Source organism: Lineus longissimus, chromosome 12 (genome assembly GCF_910592395.1).
Source record: "Lineus longissimus chromosome 12, tnLinLong1.2, whole genome shotgun sequence".
Taxonomy (NCBI): domain Eukaryota; kingdom Metazoa; phylum Nemertea; class Pilidiophora; order Heteronemertea; family Lineidae; genus Lineus; species Lineus longissimus.
In genome coordinates, this window is record NC_088319.1 from 2,047,537 (window position 1) to 2,070,277 (window position 22,741).

General features: G+C 41.0%; 1 protein-coding gene and 2 long non-coding RNA genes across 3 annotated transcripts in view; 2 read left to right on the top strand and 1 right to left on the bottom strand.

The window, feature by feature from the left end:
• Positions 1-1,352: 1,352 nt before the first annotated feature.
• Positions 1,353-22,741, bottom strand: part of LOC135496614 (endothelin-converting enzyme homolog) — a 29,645-nt gene continuing 8,256 nt past the window's right edge. The window contains exons 7-8 of the mRNA XM_064786036.1: positions 5,637-5,713; positions 1,353-5,254 (exon numbers count right to left, since the gene is read on the bottom strand). Coding sequence (XP_064642106.1) covers positions 5,155-5,254; positions 5,637-5,713 — 177 coding nt within the window. The 3' untranslated portion in view covers positions 1,353-5,154. The remainder of the gene's footprint in view (positions 5,255-5,636; positions 5,714-22,741) is intronic.
• Positions 6,619-12,970, top strand: LOC135496620 (uncharacterized). Its single transcript, XR_010448701.1, has 3 exons — positions 6,619-6,782; positions 12,482-12,643; positions 12,887-12,970. It is a non-coding gene; the product is annotated as an uncharacterized LOC135496620 (long non-coding RNA).
• On the top strand, positions 13,672-19,445 carry LOC135496616 (uncharacterized). Its single transcript, XR_010448698.1, has 3 exons — positions 13,672-13,743; positions 13,970-14,120; positions 18,671-19,445. It is a non-coding gene; the product is annotated as an uncharacterized LOC135496616 (long non-coding RNA).

Consider the following 22,741-nt stretch of genomic DNA (forward strand, 5'->3'; position numbering starts at 1 on the left):
AGGTTTTCCCCCGATTCCAGATTAACTCACTACAGTTACGTGGCAAAACATTTGCCGCATTTCTGCAAAACCCTCCATTTCTCCTCTCAGTATCTAAACCCCAATATCTGCACCCTGGTGCTGGACTCAAATTTGCTAAAGCAAATTTCAAAACTCTAGTTGCAGTTATGCTTTTCAAAGAGTCACGGTCCTGCAGGAAGCCATTTTTCTACGAAACATATCTCATGCCTAAGTTGTCCCTTTAAATGATATACTGAACTTCCAGTGGTTTTGCCTCCGCCCATACTGAACTTCCAGTGGTATTGTCTCCGTTACCTCCACCCATACGGAACTTCTAGAGGTATTGCCTCCGCCCATACTGAACTTCCAGAGGTATTGACTCCGCCCATACTGAACTTCCAGAGGTACTGCCTCCGTTACCTCCATCCATACTGAAATTCCAGTGGTGTTACCATTGTTACCTCTGCCCATACCATTGAAGAAATACGCGCATTGTCTGTAAAGCTTAGCAATGTCAATGCATCGAGGGTCAAGATGTATAAACGTGGGCGGAGTCATAGTCTGTCGGGATACCAAGTATGGCCTCTAGAATTTAATCTTGATGGCTACTGACAGAAAGATACTGACTGGGATGGACAGGATAAATCCATGGTGCTAGGAGAAGGCAGTAGACAGATCAGTATTTCACAAGCGGCACGCACACTATGAAGTTAAATTGCCTCGAGGATGCATCATCTCTGTCATGTATTCGTGCCCAAGAATGTGCTAGAGGGGGATGTGAGAGGATATGCTAAAGTCACTATGAGTTTAAAGAATTGATACCAACTGGGAGGTTTGGTTTGCTGACCAATTATGGTGGGGATAAAATGTTGGCCAAAATCAAGATGTCTCTTAGAGGTTTTGGCTGGAGTGGCTGATCCACCCTCAGGGTACTTGGCGAGACAACCTAGACTGACAGCGAGGTATCAATATCTCTTCTAAAACACCTATAACTAAACGACGAAATCAGATTTTTAACTGCTTTTTGATGGTTTCAATATTTTGCACTAACCCAAGCGGTAACACCACTTTAGGCGGCAGCAAAGAGGCCCAGTGCATATAAACACTACCACATTGTAACCCAGGTGTTTGAGAATAGTTTATGAGAGGGTGACAATTGTTTTGCTTCTTTCATATTCATCCAGAACAAACATTTTTGAAACCTGATTGAGAAAATTTTGAAAATTATTTTACAGCAAATGTATCAAAATGTAAAAGTAGACAACGTTTTTCGTAACACCTTGTAGCTGTAAAACCCAAGGCAGCATTTAACATGAGACAATCTGCACTGGTAGAAATAATAAAAAGGTGCCTTTTATATGTAAATACATCCATTTTATTACAACAATCATTTATATTTACAGTTCTTATCACATTTCACTAAGATTCTGTATGAAAAATACATATTCTGAGATACAGGCCGTTTCCATGGCAACAGCTGAGTAACGTCCAGTTTATCATCACAAACTAATTAACTAGTTAACAAAGTTAAGGGTAGCTCTTTACATAATGCACATTTCTAGGCCCGTAATGGGGTAATTTATAGGCCTTCTTTTCAAGCTCATATTGCTGCTAGTCAATCAAGTATATAGGCCTAATGAAACTCACTCCCGTCGTGGGCCCCCAAAATGTACACATACACTGGCTTACCACAGTGGAGGTTGGGCGTGCGAAACTAGAGTAATTTCACGCTACATGTATGGTTTGAGTCATAAATTTCTTGGATGATTACCCACAAATCATTCTTGGCCATCACTACTAAAGGTATTTGTCACCTAGTTCCTGTATAGGCAGTGCTACAGGTGATACTTCCAAAAGTGTATACTGACAGTTGGTGTAATGTTTGTGTACAGTTTCTGATGCAACACAGAGCTGCCCTCTATAGATGATGTCGTATAGCGTCTTGGTCTCAAAACTCGTTTTCTTTGTTGATACATATTTCTAAATTTCTGGCTTTTCACCACGAGCTTTTGAACTATCTTGAATGCAAATATAACAATGGTCAAATCAAATTTGCACTCCACTTCTTACTGTCAAGTTTTAGGTGAACAAATTGGGCCAATAATGAACACGAGATATACTGCAACTTTGATGATTAAAATCAATCAATCAATCAATCATTAGAATTCTAATACCGCCCTAACTCGAAGGAACTATCCCTCGGATCTTAATCGCTAAAAACTTGAACATTAACTACGGTCAGGAACAAAAATTGAGAGATTTTTAAGAATATGAAACTTGAGTAATATACACATATCAAAATATAGAACATTCAAGAAACAATAACTTTCTAAAATCTTGAGTATAATCAACGCTATTAATGATGTACATGAAATATATTGTGACCACACATTGAATGAATATACAGCTACAGTTCTAGTGATGGCATGCTGATGACGTCACCACAGGAATATATGCCATTCAGGACGTCAAATTGATGTCATGCGCCCGGCATGCCTCGTCATTGGAGCCAAAATGGAGGTATCGAAAAGTGGCAGCATCAGCGGAGACATTCTTTATAGGTGGCGCACTTCTTGGGCGATGTCAGAAGGGGCCAACATCCAAAGTGGCTGCCCTACTGGTGTCACTACTGACCTCTATACCCCACCTCAGACATTAATGTTGACGAGATACAAACCAGGTTGTCACTAAAGCATTCTTGACTGCAGTTGATTTCAAATGAGATTTATATATATCTATATATTTACTCTTGAAACCATACTTCATAACTCTGACAGGAGGAGAAGCGTGCAATAATGTCGATCGCCACTTATGTAGCTTACAGAGTTCCTGTGAGAGGGCAGTTGTTGTGTGCATCACAAAATGAGCACAATCATTCTACCAACATTTTGAACACATATTTGGATGTACAGTGGAACCTCTCTATTAAGGACACCCTCTCTATTAAGGACACTAGTTTTGGTCCCAAATTTAGTGTTTCCATTCTGTTTGACTTTAATCAGGACACCTCTCTATTAAGGACTGCACTTGTCAGTCCCGAGGGTGTCCTTAATAGAGAGGTGCTACTGTACATATTTGTAGTTCCCTCTTCACAAGAACTTTGCATTCATCATTAGTGCTGTTCAAGCAGTGACTCTCATAACTCCACTATATGTACAAACCACTTCTACAATTGTATGTACATTTCATATATCTGATATAAGGCAACACAAATTTAGTAACTTGGATAGCGGGCTCACCTACGAACCTTTTTCCCCAAAGTTGAAAATACTTTTTTTTGATACACCCACTGACTAGCACCAAAAGTCACATGTCGACACAAATAAAAATGAAATTTGCATAAAAACACTAGTCTTTTTCGAGTTATAAGAATAAGTATCAATATATCGTCTGTAGAATGACCTAGATACCATAATTGGAAATCTTTCACTGTCGACAAGAATCATGTCATCCTCTACAACACGACTTCTCCTAAGGCATGTTTCCCAATTGAGGAAGTAAGTATGCATCCAGGGAAATGGCCTAATATTGTCCGAGACAAGGGGTATTAATAAACAGAGAAACAGAGAAACGAAGAAATCCGGATGGAATCAAGTGTGCTGACACGGTTAATTCACAATACATGGACCTCTTGTAATATAGTCATGTGAGGTTTACTTTCATTTTTTCCTTCCACTGACAAAGAAAAAACTTCATCCTCATCCGCTATCCAATTAACAAAATTGGTTTGACCAATAGGGCAAAGTTCCTTCCTGGCAGATTTATTTCAACTCATATTAACTCTTCAAAATTAACATGGACTACTTTATGGCAAAACCACAGCGATCTATCCCCATCGACCTGCACAGACCTTCTGAATCAAAACAGTAACCTGAATATCTTTTTCCTGATACCAAGTACATGTACTTTCTCTTTTTTAGTCATTCACTGTAATAAATATCTTTGACAGGTAAATTTTTTATCTTTCTGTACGTCTGGTTACTGTTGAGCGGCACTGTTTATTTCTTATTTCCTGTGCCAGTAAATACATTGTACACCAATGGCATTAACAATCATCAAACAGACAACATGCAGAATCATACCGACAAATTAGAATACACACAGGTTCTATAAAGCACTGTGCAAATTATGTCACTCTGACCTGACAATTATCGCTGTGATGAGCAATAAAAGAATAGCTCATCTGCAGGTAAAACTCATAATCCCTTGGTTTGATAAAGGCTGCAGGTATTGACATACAGTTTCATTGCAATAGTGAATTTGAATTTATTTGTTTTCGAAGACCAAACCCCTGAAACCTAGCTCAAAATTACTAGCTGGGCTCAAATAAAACATGAGCTGTTAAAACCACTTATACCTTGCACGCCCATAGCATATTCGAGTCAAGTCATCCAATGTAATGAGCAGCTGACATGACCATGCTGCCAATAGCTATCCCCCTCCCCCATATGTAGTGAAGATTTATAGGCCTTCACTGACCCCATCCCTTGGTATACTCATTTCTAACACCTTACACCCTACGTGCAGTACTCAGCTTGAGATTTTTCTTGCCGAGTTGTCAGGCTACCTGTCCTCAAATTCTGACTTTTCTATTTGACCACCAAGGGCTGATGGCGTCTGCCGCAAAGCACCTCCTCCTGCTCCGCAAAGGAGATGAAGTTTTAACTTCACAACAATGAACCAATATTTCAATCCTAAGTGTCATGAGGCATGCTTCATGTACTATGGACCCAAATTTCTAATGACGTCATGATGTATGGCGGAATACATGGCATTACGTCGTCCCAATTACAACCAAGAAACATCTAAGAAGTGGTTGAACAGCGGGAGCCAAACAACAAGAGTCCTTGCCCCCCCCCCCCCCAGGTAGATAAACCTTCATTGATCCCCCTCGACTCTTAAAACCCTAATGCCTACAATGCAGGCTCAAGCTTTGTACCCAAGGTACTGGCAGTAAACGTAGCTACAAGAGGCTGACTTGTCAGGCTTGTTTTAAAATCGATCATTGATCATCTGCTACCCGTTGCTGAAAATCACCACCTGGCCTTTCCTCAGATATCAATATTTTTCCATTTTCAACTTCCCTCTTCCCTCTTTCCACTTTCCCCTTTTTACATCTTTACCGTAAGTAGAATACAAGTGTATCTCGCCACCTCACCACACCTCACATTTTTTCACAGGATTCATGGGGGTGCCTGACGGACAGCTATAGTGTTGTGCGAATTCTTTAGAATTGGAGAGCGAACCAATCACCCTGAAAAAAAACGAAAGTATGTTAGATTTTTTCCAAGGAAAAGGTGTTGTCGGATTAGGTTTTTAACCATTACTTATCATATGCCAGCAGACACATTGCCAAAAACAAATGAAATGGTACAGGGACCATGTGCTCATCTCGAGTAATGTTATGCATGTCATTTGCAGTGGATTTGGGGGGAACAGTTTCAGGCCAGTTTCACCAGTTTTGAATCTATTGAATAATATTATTCTTCTCGGCTCAATGGCACAAAAGAAAACTTGGCTGACTCACTATAAAGCCTGACTGACTAACTGTGGCTGCTTGCCAACTGTGCATAACTTACTATTAACAGTGCTGGACTGACTAACTTTGCCTGCGAGAATAACTGGGCCTGACTTACCTATACTGAGCTGGCGTGTGTGCATCACTGACTAACTGTAAATGGTAGGTCTCCTTGGTCGCAATGCTGCACCAAACCTGCAACACAAAACAAACCATGAACAGATGAAATGGCCATGGGCCATTGTGCTCACCAGATTAAACTTTTGTAAAGCTTAAAAAGATTGTTCTCTAATACCTTGTTTTCAAGGTAATTCAATGCCATCTCGAGAGGGAAACAACCTTCTGAAAAGATTGTGTGACAAGGGGTTCAGGAGAGCCTGAAGGCTCTTGAAAGTAAATGAAGTTGAAAAACTTTCATACACCTGCACCCTGGAGAATCAATTCCCCAAATTGCCAAGCATCTTTTCAGGCCTTCCAGTTTGCCGAGCTTGCCTCTCCTAGGAAAATTTTTTTGTGATATACAGTAGAACCTCTCTAATAATGACACCCTCGGGACTGACAATTGTTGTCCTTAATAGAGAGGTGTCCTGATTAAAGCTGTCAAATTGATTGAAAATAACCAATTTGGGACCAATACTAGTGTCCTTAATAGAGAGTTGTCCGCTAATGGAGGTTCAACTGTAATAAGGTTCTTCAAGCATGATTTGCATCAAATTATAAAATATGCACCGATGGATGTTATGTGTTCACCACAGAGTAATCTGCTGGTTAATTTACCTCCAAATTTAGTGCATATTGTCCATGTTACTAGATGGGCACAAGTTATTTTAGAAAATTTACCAACAAGCGCACATTTTGGATGTTTTTCTTGTGAGGAAGCCGTTCTCCCAGGCCTCAACGAGCACTATCCGGGGCAGTGTGCTTGCTTAGTCGGAAGGCCGGATGTCATGGGAATACATTCTCCAGGGTGACCTGGATAGATGAATGTTCACAGTCATGCCTAATTTATAGGGCTGATGATGTATCAAGCATCATCCAAACATGAACTCGGTTGAATCTGATAAAATATCATTTTTTTTATGGCTTGGCTATATAGGGCATGTGTCATGTTGTCCGGGGCACTTTGGGAGAGGCAGCCACTGGAAGATCTGGACGATATTCCCAATTACAATCAGTAGGTCTATTGCGGCGAACAACTTGAACATTCAAGAATAGTCGGAAATTTCCTTGCGAACAGCTATTTTTTGAAGTCACCTAGTCTAAAGTAAGTAGATAATTTGGAAATTTTGGAATAGTGGCCATCTTGAAATTCAAAGACTTTTAGCTTGTCGTGGAATGGGTCATGTCCTTGACGGCTATAATCTTAAACTTAAGAGGTTCTCATCATTGTTCAAAATATTGGTTTCCTGGCATATTTCCTGGTCCAGCTCCAGCTAGCCTACACTACAGCAGAGCTGCCAACCCCTAAATACCCTTTTCAGTATTTTCCCCCTGAATTTGTCACTTTTTCAGTATTTTGGGGGGGTCTTTCAGTAACACATAAATGACTCATTATCACAAACTTTCAGTAGGTTTTTTGTTTATATGGCGCCGGCAGTCGTCCCGACCCCCGTGTCCAATGTTAATGTCGATTTGACAAACCGAACATCGCATGAAACTCGGTCCTTTCTCCGAGGGTTTCAGCTCATTCCATTCGTCACTATATTCACTTCGAAATGACTGCTTCCTTTGTTTATTACGGGTAGCATCTCCAGCAGCACTACCAGCAGCAGCGGGAGTCCCCTGCTTGCGCTTTGGCATCGGAAAATTGCTTTGAAAATCGCATCAAATTCAAGCCGTCAAAATCGAAATCCGCCATATTGTAATCTGAGAGTGAGTCGTGCGCAACGCAGGAGAAACGCTGGCAGTATCATAATGCATATGTATTTGGCCAAAAGGGCAAGATTTTATACTAAGCTTAGAATTAGTGACCACAACCTTGAAATTGAAAGAGGACGCTATTCACGCCCTAAAACCCCCAGAGATGAAAGATTTTGTAACTTTTGTAAAAATGATTTAAATCAAAACATTATTGGGGACGAAACCCACTTTCTCCTTAGCTGTCTTAAATTTAAGCTTATAAGAACCACTCTGCTGTCTTCACTGCCAGACAGGGTCCTTGGGCTGGACAAAGAGAAACAGGTCTTCTATATCCTTAATTCTAGTGGTGAAACATTAACCCAAGCAGCCAACTGTATTTATGAAGCCTCTACATAGCTTTCCATCAAAACTAAAACTTCAATTTAATAGATGTTGTCAATACTTTTCCACATCGTGCCTGCTTCATCTTTTGTAATATACATACATGTATTTTATAACGCATTTATTTTGCTGTTAGTGTTATATGATTTCTCTGTAGATTCTAACGCTTTTTTTATTTTTTATTTTTTTATTTTTTTTATTATCATTTCTAGTCACGTCACCTCCGCACGCTGATGGTCAGGGTACATTTCCTAAGACATATCCCTGCCTGTTTTACTTTCCTCTGCATCTTCTCTCTATCCCGCACCAGTTTATTGTATTTTCTAAACCTATATGAATGTAGTATTCATCTGGCTCAATAAACTGCTTTGAATTTGAATTTGAATTTGAAAAAGTTAATGTGATTTGCGCGAGACTTGGCGGTGCACAGAAATCAACAAAACGAAATCGACGAAATGAAAAAAAATTGAACTTTTTTTGAAAATCGTAGTTTTGATAGCAATTCCGTAACGCCGTACTAAAATGCGTTTTTCAGCCAAAATCCGCACTAAATACGGAAAATCGTAACAGGTTGCAGGTCTGCTACAGCAATCTGATGAAAATGCAACTATTTTGCTGGAACTACTTTCGGCCAGTACAAACCACAAGCCATGATAGATGGGGTCAAACATGTTGAGAGACACATGTTGGGTGCCATGTTCTGTGAGGCTTACAGTTCAAGACAGTTGATGTATGATACCCATGGGTACATATTGTCCTAACGTATCAAAATATAGTCATCTTAAAGGGAACTGGAACCGCCGAGCGATTTATTCAACTTTTCGACTTTCACCGCCCGAGAAAGTCGAGTTCAGATTTGTAGCTCCGCCCCCAGTGCCCGAGCATGCGCAGCTCAATTTGTTATCATTGAGAATCATGTGAGAATCACGTGAGTCATGCGATCTTTCATTCATGAATTTTCGTAGTAAATTCCATAGTAGTGACGTCACTGAATGATTGACAGCTAGGCGCCATGTTTCAGTCATGCCTCGTTCTGATCACCCGATACGCGGGAAATGAAAACGAGGTCATACGAACTGGCTTGGCGGTTCCAGTTCGCTTTAAACTGAAATAATTTTGCAAATCAGAGTTAAAACTCAAGGACATGACCTACTTCCTTGATGCACATTCTGTATACCCTGCACTAGTATGCATGTGTCAGTTAGGCGTTGGTGTAGTGGTTGCTATGGCTAGGGCATTATCACCATTAGTTAAGTTAGTTCATTGTAGAGTTTGAAGTAATTAGTACATATACCTCATTGATAATGGCAGTTGATACAGCTTGGAATCAGTGAAACCTTGGAACCAGTGATAAACCTTGGAATAGTCAGTACTAAACCGTGGAATCACTGTGCAAAGTACCGCGTGAAATCTGGTGCGTTCCTATCACGATTTATACCTTTCCAACTGCCAATCTCGTCCCAGCTGAGTTTAATGATAGCAATTTGCCAGTAGTTCCAGAAAGCACCTTTTTGTGGAGGATGACGTCATCATGGAATGCATTTGAAATGCGTTGTTGTCGTCAAAAAATAAACTTATATTCATGACGGGCCGCAATTGCAAATATATAATGATTTCTTTTCAATGAAAGCAAAAGAAAGGTTTTGTAATTGTTTTGTATTCCATATATTATTAATATGTTAAGAGCAAGCTCTAGTGAACTCACACAACTGTTTGACATGGGGGAGTTCCCCCAAACCCCCATCCTTCTGACATATTTAGCCAGTACATTGAGGGATGAGTCCCCCAAACCCCCTCCCCCGTTCTCTGAAAGTGACCGGTTTTAGCCAGTACATTGGGGGAAGGCCCCCCACTTCCCCCCCCCCCATTGGACTCTGAAAATAGAATTCCTTGGAGACGCTGAACCACAAGGCCCCACAAAGAAATAGTCCCCGCCCGCCCCGGTAGCTGTATCATATCTGCTGCCAGAAGCAGCTCTTTGTGGTGAAATAATGATTGAATTTTCCACCTGCTAGCCTAGATAGACCTATTTGTGTATGTTTCTTAAATTAAATGCATCTTGTCATTAAAGAGGGACTATAGGCAGGAGCAGAGGGGCTAATTTGGCCATCTTCAGGTGACTTATATACACAGTGAGGGCCGTCATGTCAGATTCAGCAATAAATATATTCCTCGTGCAAAGGTGAATCACTTCGACATACTGTGAGATGTGAGAGACCCGTATTGGCGAATTTGTGTAACTTTATCTTGCCTGCCTAGCTGCTGCCTATATTGTCCCTTTAAGACTCAAACAGATTGCTGCTGCAGTGTTTGACGTAGGAAGTTAACTAATCCAAGTTAATGGTAGTCGTCAAAGTAAAGACAAACTGTTCATATATGTATAGGCTATTGCAAGCGTAGGGTGTTTTCGTTTGTGGCCTACATACACTAAAAGCATAACCAGTCCCCCCCCCCCCCACATCCACAAACGGGACATTCTAAGTTAGCAACCAGTTGGCATGCATTGAGTTCATAGTAAATAAATATCCGCACAACAAACCGAACACTGATGGGATCGAGACCTATTTTAACAAGACAAAACCAAAGGACTGATTCCAAGGTTTATCACTGGTTTCGAGGTTTCACTGATTCCAAGCTCAATCAACTACCATTGATAATATGTCCCAAATGTCCACTTATATTAGTTAGCATAGCCCCATAGGTTTATAATATTTGTGAATTTTTTTTTTCTTTCACACATGGGTGGATGGAGCCCATGTGGTCAGCATGAGCTAGTAGCTAGTTAGTTGTCCAACAGACAACATGCTTGGGGTTGTTTCTTTTGGATTGCTATCCAGTCAATCACGGATGCCTCTCCATCCCGGAAATAGTTTATGGCTATATTGAGGGTGTCCTGCCTGCAGCAGATATGCCACTCAGCGTAAACCAAACCGAGGCCATCAGATAACGCGGGAACTGATATCAATTACATATTCCAGGTCTGGATCGTAGACTGAGTATATAGGTCTATTGCGGCAAACAACTTGAAAATTCAAGAATATTTGGAAATTTCCTTGCCAACAGCTATATTTTTAAGTCACCTAGTCTAAAGTAATTTGGAAATTTTGGAATAGTGGCCATCATGAAATTCAAAGGGGTCATGTCCTTGACGGCTATAATTAAGGAATTGAACCCGAGGCGGAGGACCTTGGTTGAGTTACCAAGACACTCTCGGGTGGAGCTAAAATACAGTCCAAACCCGAGCGGACGAAATTTTAGCTCCACCCGAGAGTGTCTTGGTAACTCAACCAAGGGCCGAAGCCGAGGGTTCAATTTCTATTCTAAAATACCTCAAACTTAAAAAGATAGGCCAAGAAAATAACTTGAATATGTGCGAATTTGGCAAATTCCATCCATCGCCGGCCCGGCCGGAGCGCCGGTAGCGCCGTTGTTTACATTATGTTACGGCAACGTTACAGAAAATGAGACATGTACATTTTGTACAGCGCGCATAGGAAGTCCGCATCGGCTCGCTCAAGTGATGCTAAAATCCGCGCAAATGGGCTATTTGGAGCGTTTTTCTCGGCAAATATGTGTAGTGCTCATTAAAAAACTTAGGGTGGTTGATGCTTCCTTGACTGATTTGTGTTTGAAGCAGTGTTTTGAGAGCCTCAAACTTCTGAAGTGAGCTGAAATTCCATTGACGTGACGTGTGCATGGTTTCCACATTTTAGTGCAACCCGAGGGAACTTTGGTAGAGCATCTTGGTTGCGTGTCCAAAACACTCCGCTCTCAGAACGAGGCTTATGCATTTTCCATTTAAAAGTTGACTTTACGGTACCAAGGTATTTTAGAATCTTAAACTTAAGAGGTTCTCATCATTGTTCAAAATATTGGTATCCTGGCATATTTCCTGGCCCAGCTACAGCAAATTCTGATGAAAATGCAACTATTTTGCTGGAACTACTTTCGGCCAGTACAAACCATAAGCTATGCTGCACAGCCAGCGTAGCTAAAAAGTAAAAAGTGCAATATCTCGCTTATCAGTGACTTGTTTTTGATGATATTTTTATGGTAGGTACTCCAAGCAACGATACATCACATGTCATACCGACTTTGGTTTGACCTATATACTAAATATGTAGCATGTTTCTTAACCAGGATGAATTCCTAACCACCAAATATCTATACGGTGAGCACAATGGCCCCTGCCCGTTTCATTATCACAGTGGACATTGGGACCGTGTATGAGCCTTGGTAGTCTGCAGTAAACTAGGGCAGATATCGAAAGCATGTATTTACCTCCGTAAGGTGCAGTGCATTGTTGGGGATTCCCCAGAGTATTCCCCAGTTTAAACTTGTGATGGGATGTTTGCCTTGGAGAGTTTTAGTCTGTGATTTACCCTTTTATCTATCTCTCCTCAGCCATCATCAGCCTCACCAGTTGCGACCCTCGAAGCCAACGGGCTTGTTTATAATTACAAATCAGTCTGTCTATTGCGGTGAACAACATGAAAATTCAAAAATACTCGGAACTTTCCTTGTCAATTGCAGTCACAAAGTCTAAATTAAGTACATGTAGATAATTTGGAACAATTTATAGTGGCCATCTTGAAATTCAAAGACTTAGCTTGTCGTGGAATGAATCATGTCCTTGACGGCCATAATCTTAAACTTAAGAGGTTTTCATCATTGTTTAGGCCTAGATTGTGTATGTTCATGAAATTTTTAAAAATTTTTCAGCAAGTTTGAGTTCAGTCGAGCTCAACCCGCCAGATCATCGACACTTAGACTAACACTCCTTGAGAGGACCCTAACGCACACTCACTCATGAAGACCTTGTGGCTCTGAATCAACAGGCACTGCAGGACTGAAAATCTGCTCAACACCATAAGAAGAGAGGAGGTAAGCACATGACCTGGGGCCTTGCAATATTGCACCATCACTAGGGGTTCCAGCAGTCACAGGGACCAGTCAACACTTTAAGCTGCATCCAAAACTTGCCACTCTTGTGTTGCTGAGCCTAGGTATTCTATCATGCTCCATTCGCCAAAAATTAATGCTGTGAAAATATTTAAGTTCTACAGTTGTCTAAGGTTCCATCATTATTCATCACGCAACTGAATACACAATTTTTTTCTCAACCAGCCAGATCATCGACACTTAGACTAACACTCCTTGAGAGGACCCTAACGCACACTCACTCATAAAGACCTCATGGCTCTGAATCAACAGGCACTGCAAGACTGAAAATCTGCTCAACACCACATGAAGAGAGGAGGTAAGCACATGACCCGGGGCCTTTCACTAGTGTACCATCACTAGGGGTTCCAGCAGTCACAGGGACCAGTCAGCAGTTTCAGCTGTATCCCCTACTTGCAACTCTGCAGCCTAGTTATTTCTATCATGCTCCATTCGCCAAAAATTAATGCCGTGAAAATATTTAAGGTCTACAGTTGTCTAAGGTTCCATCATTATTCATCACGCAACTCAATACACAATTTTTTTCTCAACCCGGCAGATCATCTACACTTAGGCTAACGCACACTCACTCATAAAGACCTCATGGCTCTGAATCAACAGGCACTGCAGGACTGAAAATCTGCTCAACACCTAAAGAAGAGAGGAGGTAAGCACATGACCCGGGGCCTTGCACTAGTATACCATCACTAGGGATTCCAGCAGTCACAGGGACCAGTCAGCAGTTTGAGCTGTATCCAAAACCTGCCACTCTTGTGTTGCTGAGCCAAGGTATTCTATCATGCTCCATTCGCCAAAAATTAATGCTGTGAAAATATTTAAGGTCTACAGTTGTCTAAGGTTCCATCATTATTCATCACGCAACTCAATACACAATTTTTTTCTCAACCCGGCAGATCATCCACACTTAGGCTAACACTCCTTGAGAGGAACCTCACACTCACTTACTCGTGAAGACATCGTGGCTCTGAATCAACAGGCACTGCAGGACTGAAAATCTGCTCAACACCACAAGAAGAGAGGAGGTAAGCACATGACCGGGGCCTTTCACTAGTGTACCACAACTAGGGGTTCCAGCAGTCACAGGGACCAGTCAGCAGTTTCAGCTGCATCCCCTACTTGAAACACTGCAGCCTATTTATTTCTATCATGCTCCATTCGCCAAAAATTAATGCTGTGAAAATATTTAAGTTCTACAGTTTTCTGAGGTTCTATGATACTCAATAAATAATTTTTTTCTTCATTTTTCAGTAAGTTTGAGCTGAGTCGAGCTCAACCCTGCCAGGTCATCTATGCAGTTCCCATGAGGACCCTCACACGTACTCACTCGCAAAGACCTCATGGATCGTACTTCAACAGGCATTGGACTGAAAAAACTGCTCAACACCAAGACATGAGAATAGTGAGTTTTTGATAGAGAGTTTTATATATTGCTTGTCACTGTACTGTTTACTGTATGAAACTGCTCTAAAATCGCACACATTGTCATCTAGCCTGTCCAGAGACCTTTCTGGAGAACCAAGGGCAGCCACAATCTAGCGCACACAAGGACTTTTCAGGTCAGTTGAGAGTTACAAAATGGCTCCGGCCAGGTATCGAAGACGGGACCGCCGCCTGATCACAAGGTTGATGCTCAACTGTTGTGACCACGATGCTAAGCACATGACCCCGGCCCTTGCACTAGGGTTTAACCACTAGGGGTTCGAGTAGACACAGGGACAGCCCCTTTAGCTGCCACACAGTGGACCCTAGCTATAGCACCCCCAAAATTCCATCAGCCAGGGTGTCGCGCAACTCTCGCTACACACCACCACTCACGCCTAATAAAAGGTTTTAATCACTTTTCTCAAGGAAAAACAAATATCCCTTTTTAGCTCACCTCTTAGCAGAGGTGAGCTTATCCCATACCGTGGCGTCCGTCGTCCGTCGTCGTCGTCGTCGTCGTCGTCGTCGTCGTCGTCGTCGTCGTCGTCCGTCGTCCGTTAGCAGGGCACGTTTCGTAACTGTTAGAGCTATTGAGTTGAAACTTGGTACACATGTACCCTTATGTAATGACACCTTCGAGACCAAGTTTCGGTCCGATTCGTTTCATGGTTTGGCCACCAGGGGGCCAAACGTTAAAAGTGAAATATGCAATATCTCCCTTAATAGTAGTCGGGAAATTTTGAAAAAAATATGGTAGGTACTTCTAGCAAAGGTGCATCATATATCCTCCGGGTTTTTGATTTGACCTCCTTTTCAAGGTCACAGAGGTCAAATGGTGTAAATTAGCCGTTAGGATGTAATGATGGCACGTTTCTAAACTGCAATGACTATTGATACCAAATTTGGTACACATTTACCCCTTAGTCAGGTGATCTCAGGGACCGAAGTTTGGTCCAATATGATTCACCACTTGACCACCAGGGGGCAAAATCCAAAAACCTTAAAAATGTGATTATTCCTTAACTTCTTGCCCGATTGCCACCAATTTGATATCATGGGTACATCTAACCACCATACAGTATATGTCACACAGGTTTTTAATTTGACCTTCTTGTCAAGGTCACAGAGGTCAAATGGCGTAAATTGGCCGTCAGGCCGTAACTATGGCACGTTTCTTAACTGCAATGACTATTGATCACAAATTAAGTACACATGTACCCCTTGGTCAGGTGATCTCAGGTACCGAAGTTTGGTGCGATCTGATTTGCCATTTGGCCTCCAGGGAGGGGGCCAAATCCTAAATTCTTCAAAATGCCATTATTCCTAGTAATGACTTGCCCGATTGGCACCAATTTTATATCATAGGTACATCTAATTCTAACAACCATTCAATGTGTCACCCGGGTCTTCTTTGATTTGACCTACTTTTCAAGGTCACAGAGGTCGAATGTACTGTAAATTGGCCATTTTGGGGAAATTGTAATTGCTTGGACCTACATCAAACCTAACACTACATGACACAAGACCATGCTCTTTATCCATCTTTCCTCCACATGAGGTGAGCACAATGGCCCTGGCCATTTCATTTCAAGGACAAGTTGCAAAAATAACCAATCAAACGAGCCAAATACTTTCTCAAAATCAATATCACAGATTTCTTACCATTTCTAAAGGACCGATTGGAAAAATTCCCAACCAATTGAGTTAAATGCTTCCTCAAAATAAAAATTGTACTGATAAACTAGGGATATTTTTCTACTTCTAAAGGACAAGTTGCAGAAATTACCAATCAACCAAGCCAAATAGGTCTCAAAATTAAGTTAACTGCTTTGTCACAGTCAAAGTTTACAAATATCTCACAGATTTTTTGCCATTTCTAAAGGACCAGTTGCAAAAATTCCCAACCAATTCTGTTAGATACTCTTCCAAAATCAATATCAACTAATATCTCATGGATATTTCTTAATTTCTATCGGCTGAGTTGCAAAAATTCCCCAACGATCAAGTTACTCTGAAACTAATGATCCGATTGGAACCAAATTTCATGTAATTTTATATGTATGTACTCTCTACAGCATCCTTGAATTTCAGTAAATATGATAACCAATATAGCCGCCAGGAGGCCATCTTGAAAATTAAACAAAGTCCTATTTCTCTGAAACTCATATTATTTTGCAACCAAATTTCAGGTGATTGTGTATCTCAGTTCTCTTTACAATATCCTTAATTTTCAGTTAAATCTGATGACAAATATGGCCTCCAGGCTGCCATCTTGAAAATTCAACCAAGTCCTATTACTCTTCAACTGTTGAACAGATGTCAACTAATTTCCATGTGACATGTTCATGTACACTCTACAATAACCCTGAATCTCATGAACAATATGTGAATATGGCCGTTAGGTGGCAATCTTGAAAATTCGATAAATCTTTAAATTCTCCATAAAAGCTCCACTACCACACCACTTCCCCTAAGATTGCAAAATTGACTGTAATGCAGCAGACTAGACTGTCTAATGTCGCAGTTAGAACTCGTGGCAATTTTTACACAATCTCAAGTCTGTCATTTCTGTGACACCATGTGACAGAGGTTCAATGGTCTGACATGTTCACAGGGATAAACACACTCTGCCAAAACTATGACACATATGTGTCAATCCAGATTGGTTAAGTGACCCCCCCCCCTGACTTGAATATATAAAAATAAACTTTTGTCACAATAAGTTTTTATTAATTTTTCGAAACATGATCTGACTGGTCCACATTGATCTGAAGGGTAAGACATGATGATGTGATCAAACCAGGAATTTGAAGTTTGGTATTTCAAATCTTGATTTTCGAATATTGAATTACAAATCTGGAGTAAGCTTTCTAGGCTTTAGTATAAACGACACCTTATTGAACCTGCTGGGGTGCCTTAGTGATGAAATATGTTAATGGCCTTTGAACGATCAGAAATGCTGGTTTTAATAAGATAAAACAAACTGAAAACAAAAAATACTGATATCAGCTCCATTTGGCCGCAATTTGTCCAATGTTTTGTCGATATTATAGGAGTTTATGGATACCAGAAGTAGGTTTTTTTTTTTCGTTTCACCTGGTGCCAACTTGATCAAGTTTCAAGTTGTTGTTTTGGGTCAAAATATCTTAAAGGGCGTGTTTAGGCAAAGCTGTAAGTAGTCCAGGTATTACTGTAAGCATTGGTACTGTACAGACAACGTTTAGTGATAATGTTAAAGGGGGACTATAGGCAGGAGCAGAGGGGGTAATTTGGTCATCTTCAGGTGACTATTAAATATACACAGTAATGGTCCTGGGTCATGTCAGATTCAGCACTAAATATATTCCTCGTACAAGCGTGAATCATTTCTGTGAGATGTGAGAGACCCCTATCTTGCCTACCTAGCTGCTGCCTATATTGTCCCTTTAAAGCCAAATCTAATATGGGTACGAGTGAATTTAGCCCATTGATTTCCTCTCGAAACTGCTATCCTTAAAGGCCACGACTCCTGCTTTTATGATTGCATGACATGTACAGATCCTCAAAGAGTAGACTTAAAGCTCCGCATTAAATCAAGTTTGATCAAAATTGAAGCACCCAGTCCAGAGATAAAGCAAAACTGTTTTGTTTACATGTTATGTAACAGCCTTGGTTAGGTATCTAAGTGAAGTCAGGCGGCAAGTTTACTGACATAGATCAGACTGATGTTTGATTTCTTACTATAATGGTATAAATTTGTCTGTATTACCTTACCTTATTATAGGGTATATCGAATGTCAATGAAAAACAGACTTCATATATCAATTTTAAGAGCATTCATTGATATTTGTCCTCCCAAGTAGGGGAATAGCCTGATCTACATCACAACTTTTGCTGAACCCGCCGCCTGGCTCTAACAAGCCAGTTGCTGGCCTGATTAGGTAATCAAGTTGTCAAACACATAAATGGCTATATCTTCAAAATGGATGGAGCCAATTGCATTGGGTTTTCTGTATTGTATAAAGTGTTAGGTACACTTTTGAAATCGTCTTCAGCAGAAAATGGCAAAATACCTGGAGTTATGGCCTTTAAGTAGATTTTCCCACGTTGATGTAAAGGTTTGGGAATTCCTTTTGCTTCAAAAGTGAAATTATTAAAAATTATGAAGTTATTAATGGTGGGGAAGAACACTGTCACTGAGGAGTGTGCAGTGTCTTTGTTTCTTATGTCGCATTTCAACAATTTCATTGATTTATTTTGTTCAGAGAAACTTTCTGCACTTGAATTAAGATCAAACCGGTTAAGATAATTGATTTCGCCAGCAAATGAATATAGTTCATAATGTCGGTTATAATTTGTGCACAGGAGGAAACTGACAATACAACCTACAGATATATTGAGAGTTTTGAACCGAAACCTTGAATAAATGACCCTCTTATTCTTTTCATAGTTTTACCCCCCCCCCCCCCCCTGGTCATTTATTGCCAAATCTTTCATCAATCTTCGCCTGGGAACTTTGCAGTACATGTGTATATCATCATCTTGCAGGTTAAAACGGCATGCAGATGAAAAGAAAAGCCCAGGAGACAGTGAAGCTGGTTCCAGAAAGCGCAAACTCGAGAATAGAAACGACAAGCTTGCTTCGAACATGGAAGAAAATCAACGAGGACAGAGTGGACTTGGAGCAGACAAGCAGGAGGGTCATGACGCCAAAGTCGATGGAACTGGAACAGGACAGGGTCACAGGAAACATAAAGCTGTGGTAACTGGAGATGGAGTTAAAATTGATTTGGAGACTGTTAATAGAGCCTTTCTTGAATTAGCAGAGAAAGGTCGTCCAGATACTGTCAAGATATTGATAGATGTTGGGGCTGATGTTAATGCCAAGGACACTAACAATGTCACACCCTTGCTTGCATCAGCATGGGGAGGTCATTCTGATACTGTCAAGATATTGATAGATGCTGGGGCTGATGTTGATGCCAAGGACACTGACAATGCCACACCCTTGCTTGCATCAGCATGGGGAGGTCATTCTGATACTGTCAAGATATTGATAGATGCTGGGGCTGATGTTGATGCCAAGGACACTAACAATGTCACACCCTTGCTTGCATCAGCACTGGGAGGTCATTCTGATACTGTCAAGATATTGATAGATGCTGGGGCTGATGTTGATGCCAAGGACACTAACAATGTCACACCCTTGCATTATTCAGCATGGGGAGGTCATTCTGATACTGTCAAGATATTGATAGATGCTGGGGCTGATGTTGATGCCAAGGACACTAACAATGTCACACCCTTGCATTATTCAGCACGGGGAGGTCATTCTGATACTGTCAAGATATTGATAGATGCTGGGGCTGATGTTAATGCCAAGGACACTAACAATGTCACACCCTTGCATAAATCAGCATTGGGAGGTCATTCTGATACTGTCAAGATATTGATAGATGCTGGGGCTGATGTTGATGCCAAGGACACTGACAATGTCACACCCTTGCATCAAGCAACTAGAAGAGGGGATTTACAAGTAGTTGTGGGACTCATACTAAAGGGGGCTAATGTGAATCTTAAGAACAACCGTGGTATGATACCTATTCATCTGGCAGTAGAAGGTAGATACATACAAATCATAAATGAACTAATGAACAAAACTGATTTAGCTGACCCTGGTGCACTCTCGATATTACACTCTTTATTACTGGAAACCGATATTGGTATGCTGAAGATTATGTGCCGCAATTCATCAGTCTACCGTGCTTGTGGCAATTACGGGAGGACCTTACTCCATGTTGCCGGACAACTCGGCTGCCATGAATACATTCAACATTTAACAACATGTGATGGAGTCCAGGTTAATCACAAAGATCACTTTGGAAAGAGTTCACTCCACTACGCCGTAGAGATTGGGAATGAAGAGACAATACATGAACTTCTAGAAGCTGGTTGTGATGTTCATGAATTAGACTTAGCACGGAAGTCAGTTTTGCACCATGCTGCAATAAATGGACACTGCAATCTTATAGGATTTTTCATTGAAAAATATAGGTTAGATCCATATCAGGCTGATGTTGATGGCAGGAACTGTCTCCATTATGCTGTGATCTATCGAAATGAGGACGTAGTGGCCCTGTTGATGGAGAAATACAGTGATCCTAGGAAGGATGCAAGGGACTATCGAAACAAGACACCGACTGACTACTTGCATCAGTGTGAAGAAGGCAGTTTGACATCAAAATACCTTCGAGGCTGGACATCAGGAGTTACTGCAATTGAGCTTGGTAACACCGAAAGTGATGATCATACTGCCGGAGAATGCTCTGATATTACAAATATTCCTGACTTGTGCAAAATTTCAGAACAACCATACATTGGGTCTGTAATGACAATCACAGGACACGATAATGTAAAATTTGTCAAATATGTTAAAGAAAAGGTGCAACAAGTTATAAAAGAGGTACTACCACAGATCACGGAAGTGGAGGTTATTGGGGTTGGAAGTTCATTTGAGGCATCAAAGCATGGCATGCCTGATGAATTTGATTTTTTGGTGAAGTTGGGACATATTTATTTTGAAAAAGATGATAAACATGAAGGATATCAAAATATGAAGAATTTTTTTTTCATAGATAATTCTAAGGAACCTAAGGTCATTGGGTCATATGGGATGTGGATGTGGAGCAGACTCGTGGAATATTGGAGTGATTGCGTATCAAACAAAAAGGCCACACGAAGTGATGGTGGTCGCAGCTTCTGTATGTTATCGCCACCACAGAGACATCCTGATCGTAAAACCTGCACGACATGGATCTGGCTGTACAGTGATGAAATGTTTACCGACTTGCCAATATCAATAGACTTGGTGCCTGCCATTGAGGTTGACATCGATGAACGGAGAGACTGGGAATTAGCATTGATGATTTTTAAGAGAGAAGACTGGAAACGACCAAATAAGTACATAGTTCCTAAAATTCCATACAGGACCAGCACGGTAGCACAAAACATTGAACCAGACAAACTTAATCAGCTTGGGCGAGTCTCCTACCCAACAATAGAGGTGGAATTCCTCAAAACTTTGGATAAACGGATGAAGGTTGTCTTCATCACAGCAAAATGTGTGAGAAAGGCCGAGGTATGTGGCTTCAAAATTAAAAGCAACAAGGGTGATATGGTATGTGGCTACAAAATTAAAAACAACAATGTCAATATTAAGTCGGTCAGTGAGTTAGTAACCAGCTACAGATTGAAATCTGCATTCTTGCATCTGGTTGAACTGTTCTTGAAGTCAGACATGTCCCTCGGGAAAATGGTCCTGATGGTGTATGAACATTTAGAAAAGTGTCTCGAGAGAGATAATCTACCAATGCCCATGGATAATAAGGTCAATGTGTTGGCTGGGTCCAAGCTGAGTACAGAAGACAGCCTCCAGGTGACCAGGATCATGGCAAGGTTTGTCAGGCGTCTGTACGAGAGGGATGTCTCAGCTGAACAACGGGAGAGAGACTCAAGAGAAGAGGCTCAGGGACTAACGAAACTAAGAGCAGAGTACGAGCAGGAAATGGATGAATGGACTAAGAGGGATCAACTTTGGGATGGGGAACCAATACTGAATCCAATCCTGTTTCCAAAGCTTGAGGAAACTTCTTTTTCATCTGATGAAGAAACAGAAACAGAACCTTATGTCTCCTCAAATGCGTGGTTCTGCAATATATTTTGTCTATTGAAGCATTGTAGGTCTCTGGTAGCGCGCTGCAGACGGAATCAAAACTGAGGTTCCTAATGTAACCAATGGTTAACAACCACAGGCTTCGTCATCAATGATAACTGTTATGAATTCGGTTCTCATTGACTGATTGAGTTTATTTAGCTCATGTGTAAGTAACTCAAATGAAATGGCTACGGCCGTGTGTGAGGATCGGATCAATCTTTCGCAGACAAGTTATAACCATTCTGCTAAAGAAACATACTATATATGGGTATGGGGCAGAAGCAGCACAGTGGAAGAGAGTCGGTCTCTGGATCGAGAGGTTGTGGGTTTGACTCCCAGCTAAGTCACTGCTTGGTTCCCTGACTGGTCGAGTTCAAGTGAGAGTCTTCTGGTTGCTCCTTGAAATCCGTGATTGATTTCTGTGGAGACCAGGTAATCATATGGTACCCCAAAAGTGCTTTGAACAGGGAAACATTGAAAAGCGCGATATAAGAACTCAACGTGATATTTTTATCATAGTTTATACTGGCTGATTTGCCAAATATCATTTGACTCTTGTGACCTTGAGAAACTGGTCAAATCTAAGGTGCTCAGCTGACAGATTGGAGTGGGCCAATGAAAATGAGCCTACAGCTACATGTAAATATGGAATTGTGCAAATAGTATTAGAGCTGGTACCTATTAAATATTGCAGACACATTTATACTATATTTACTATATACTTTGTACATATTACAGAGAAAATCGGATGACCATAGCTCAAACACTGGGACTATAAGAGCAGTTATGGAAATCAGACATTTTTGATGGTTTGCACAACTATCTTATTTTTTTTGTATTTTGATGTATCTTGATCATTCTCGTTCCACAATTTTTCCGCTATTTTTGAATTTCTGTCCCCAGGT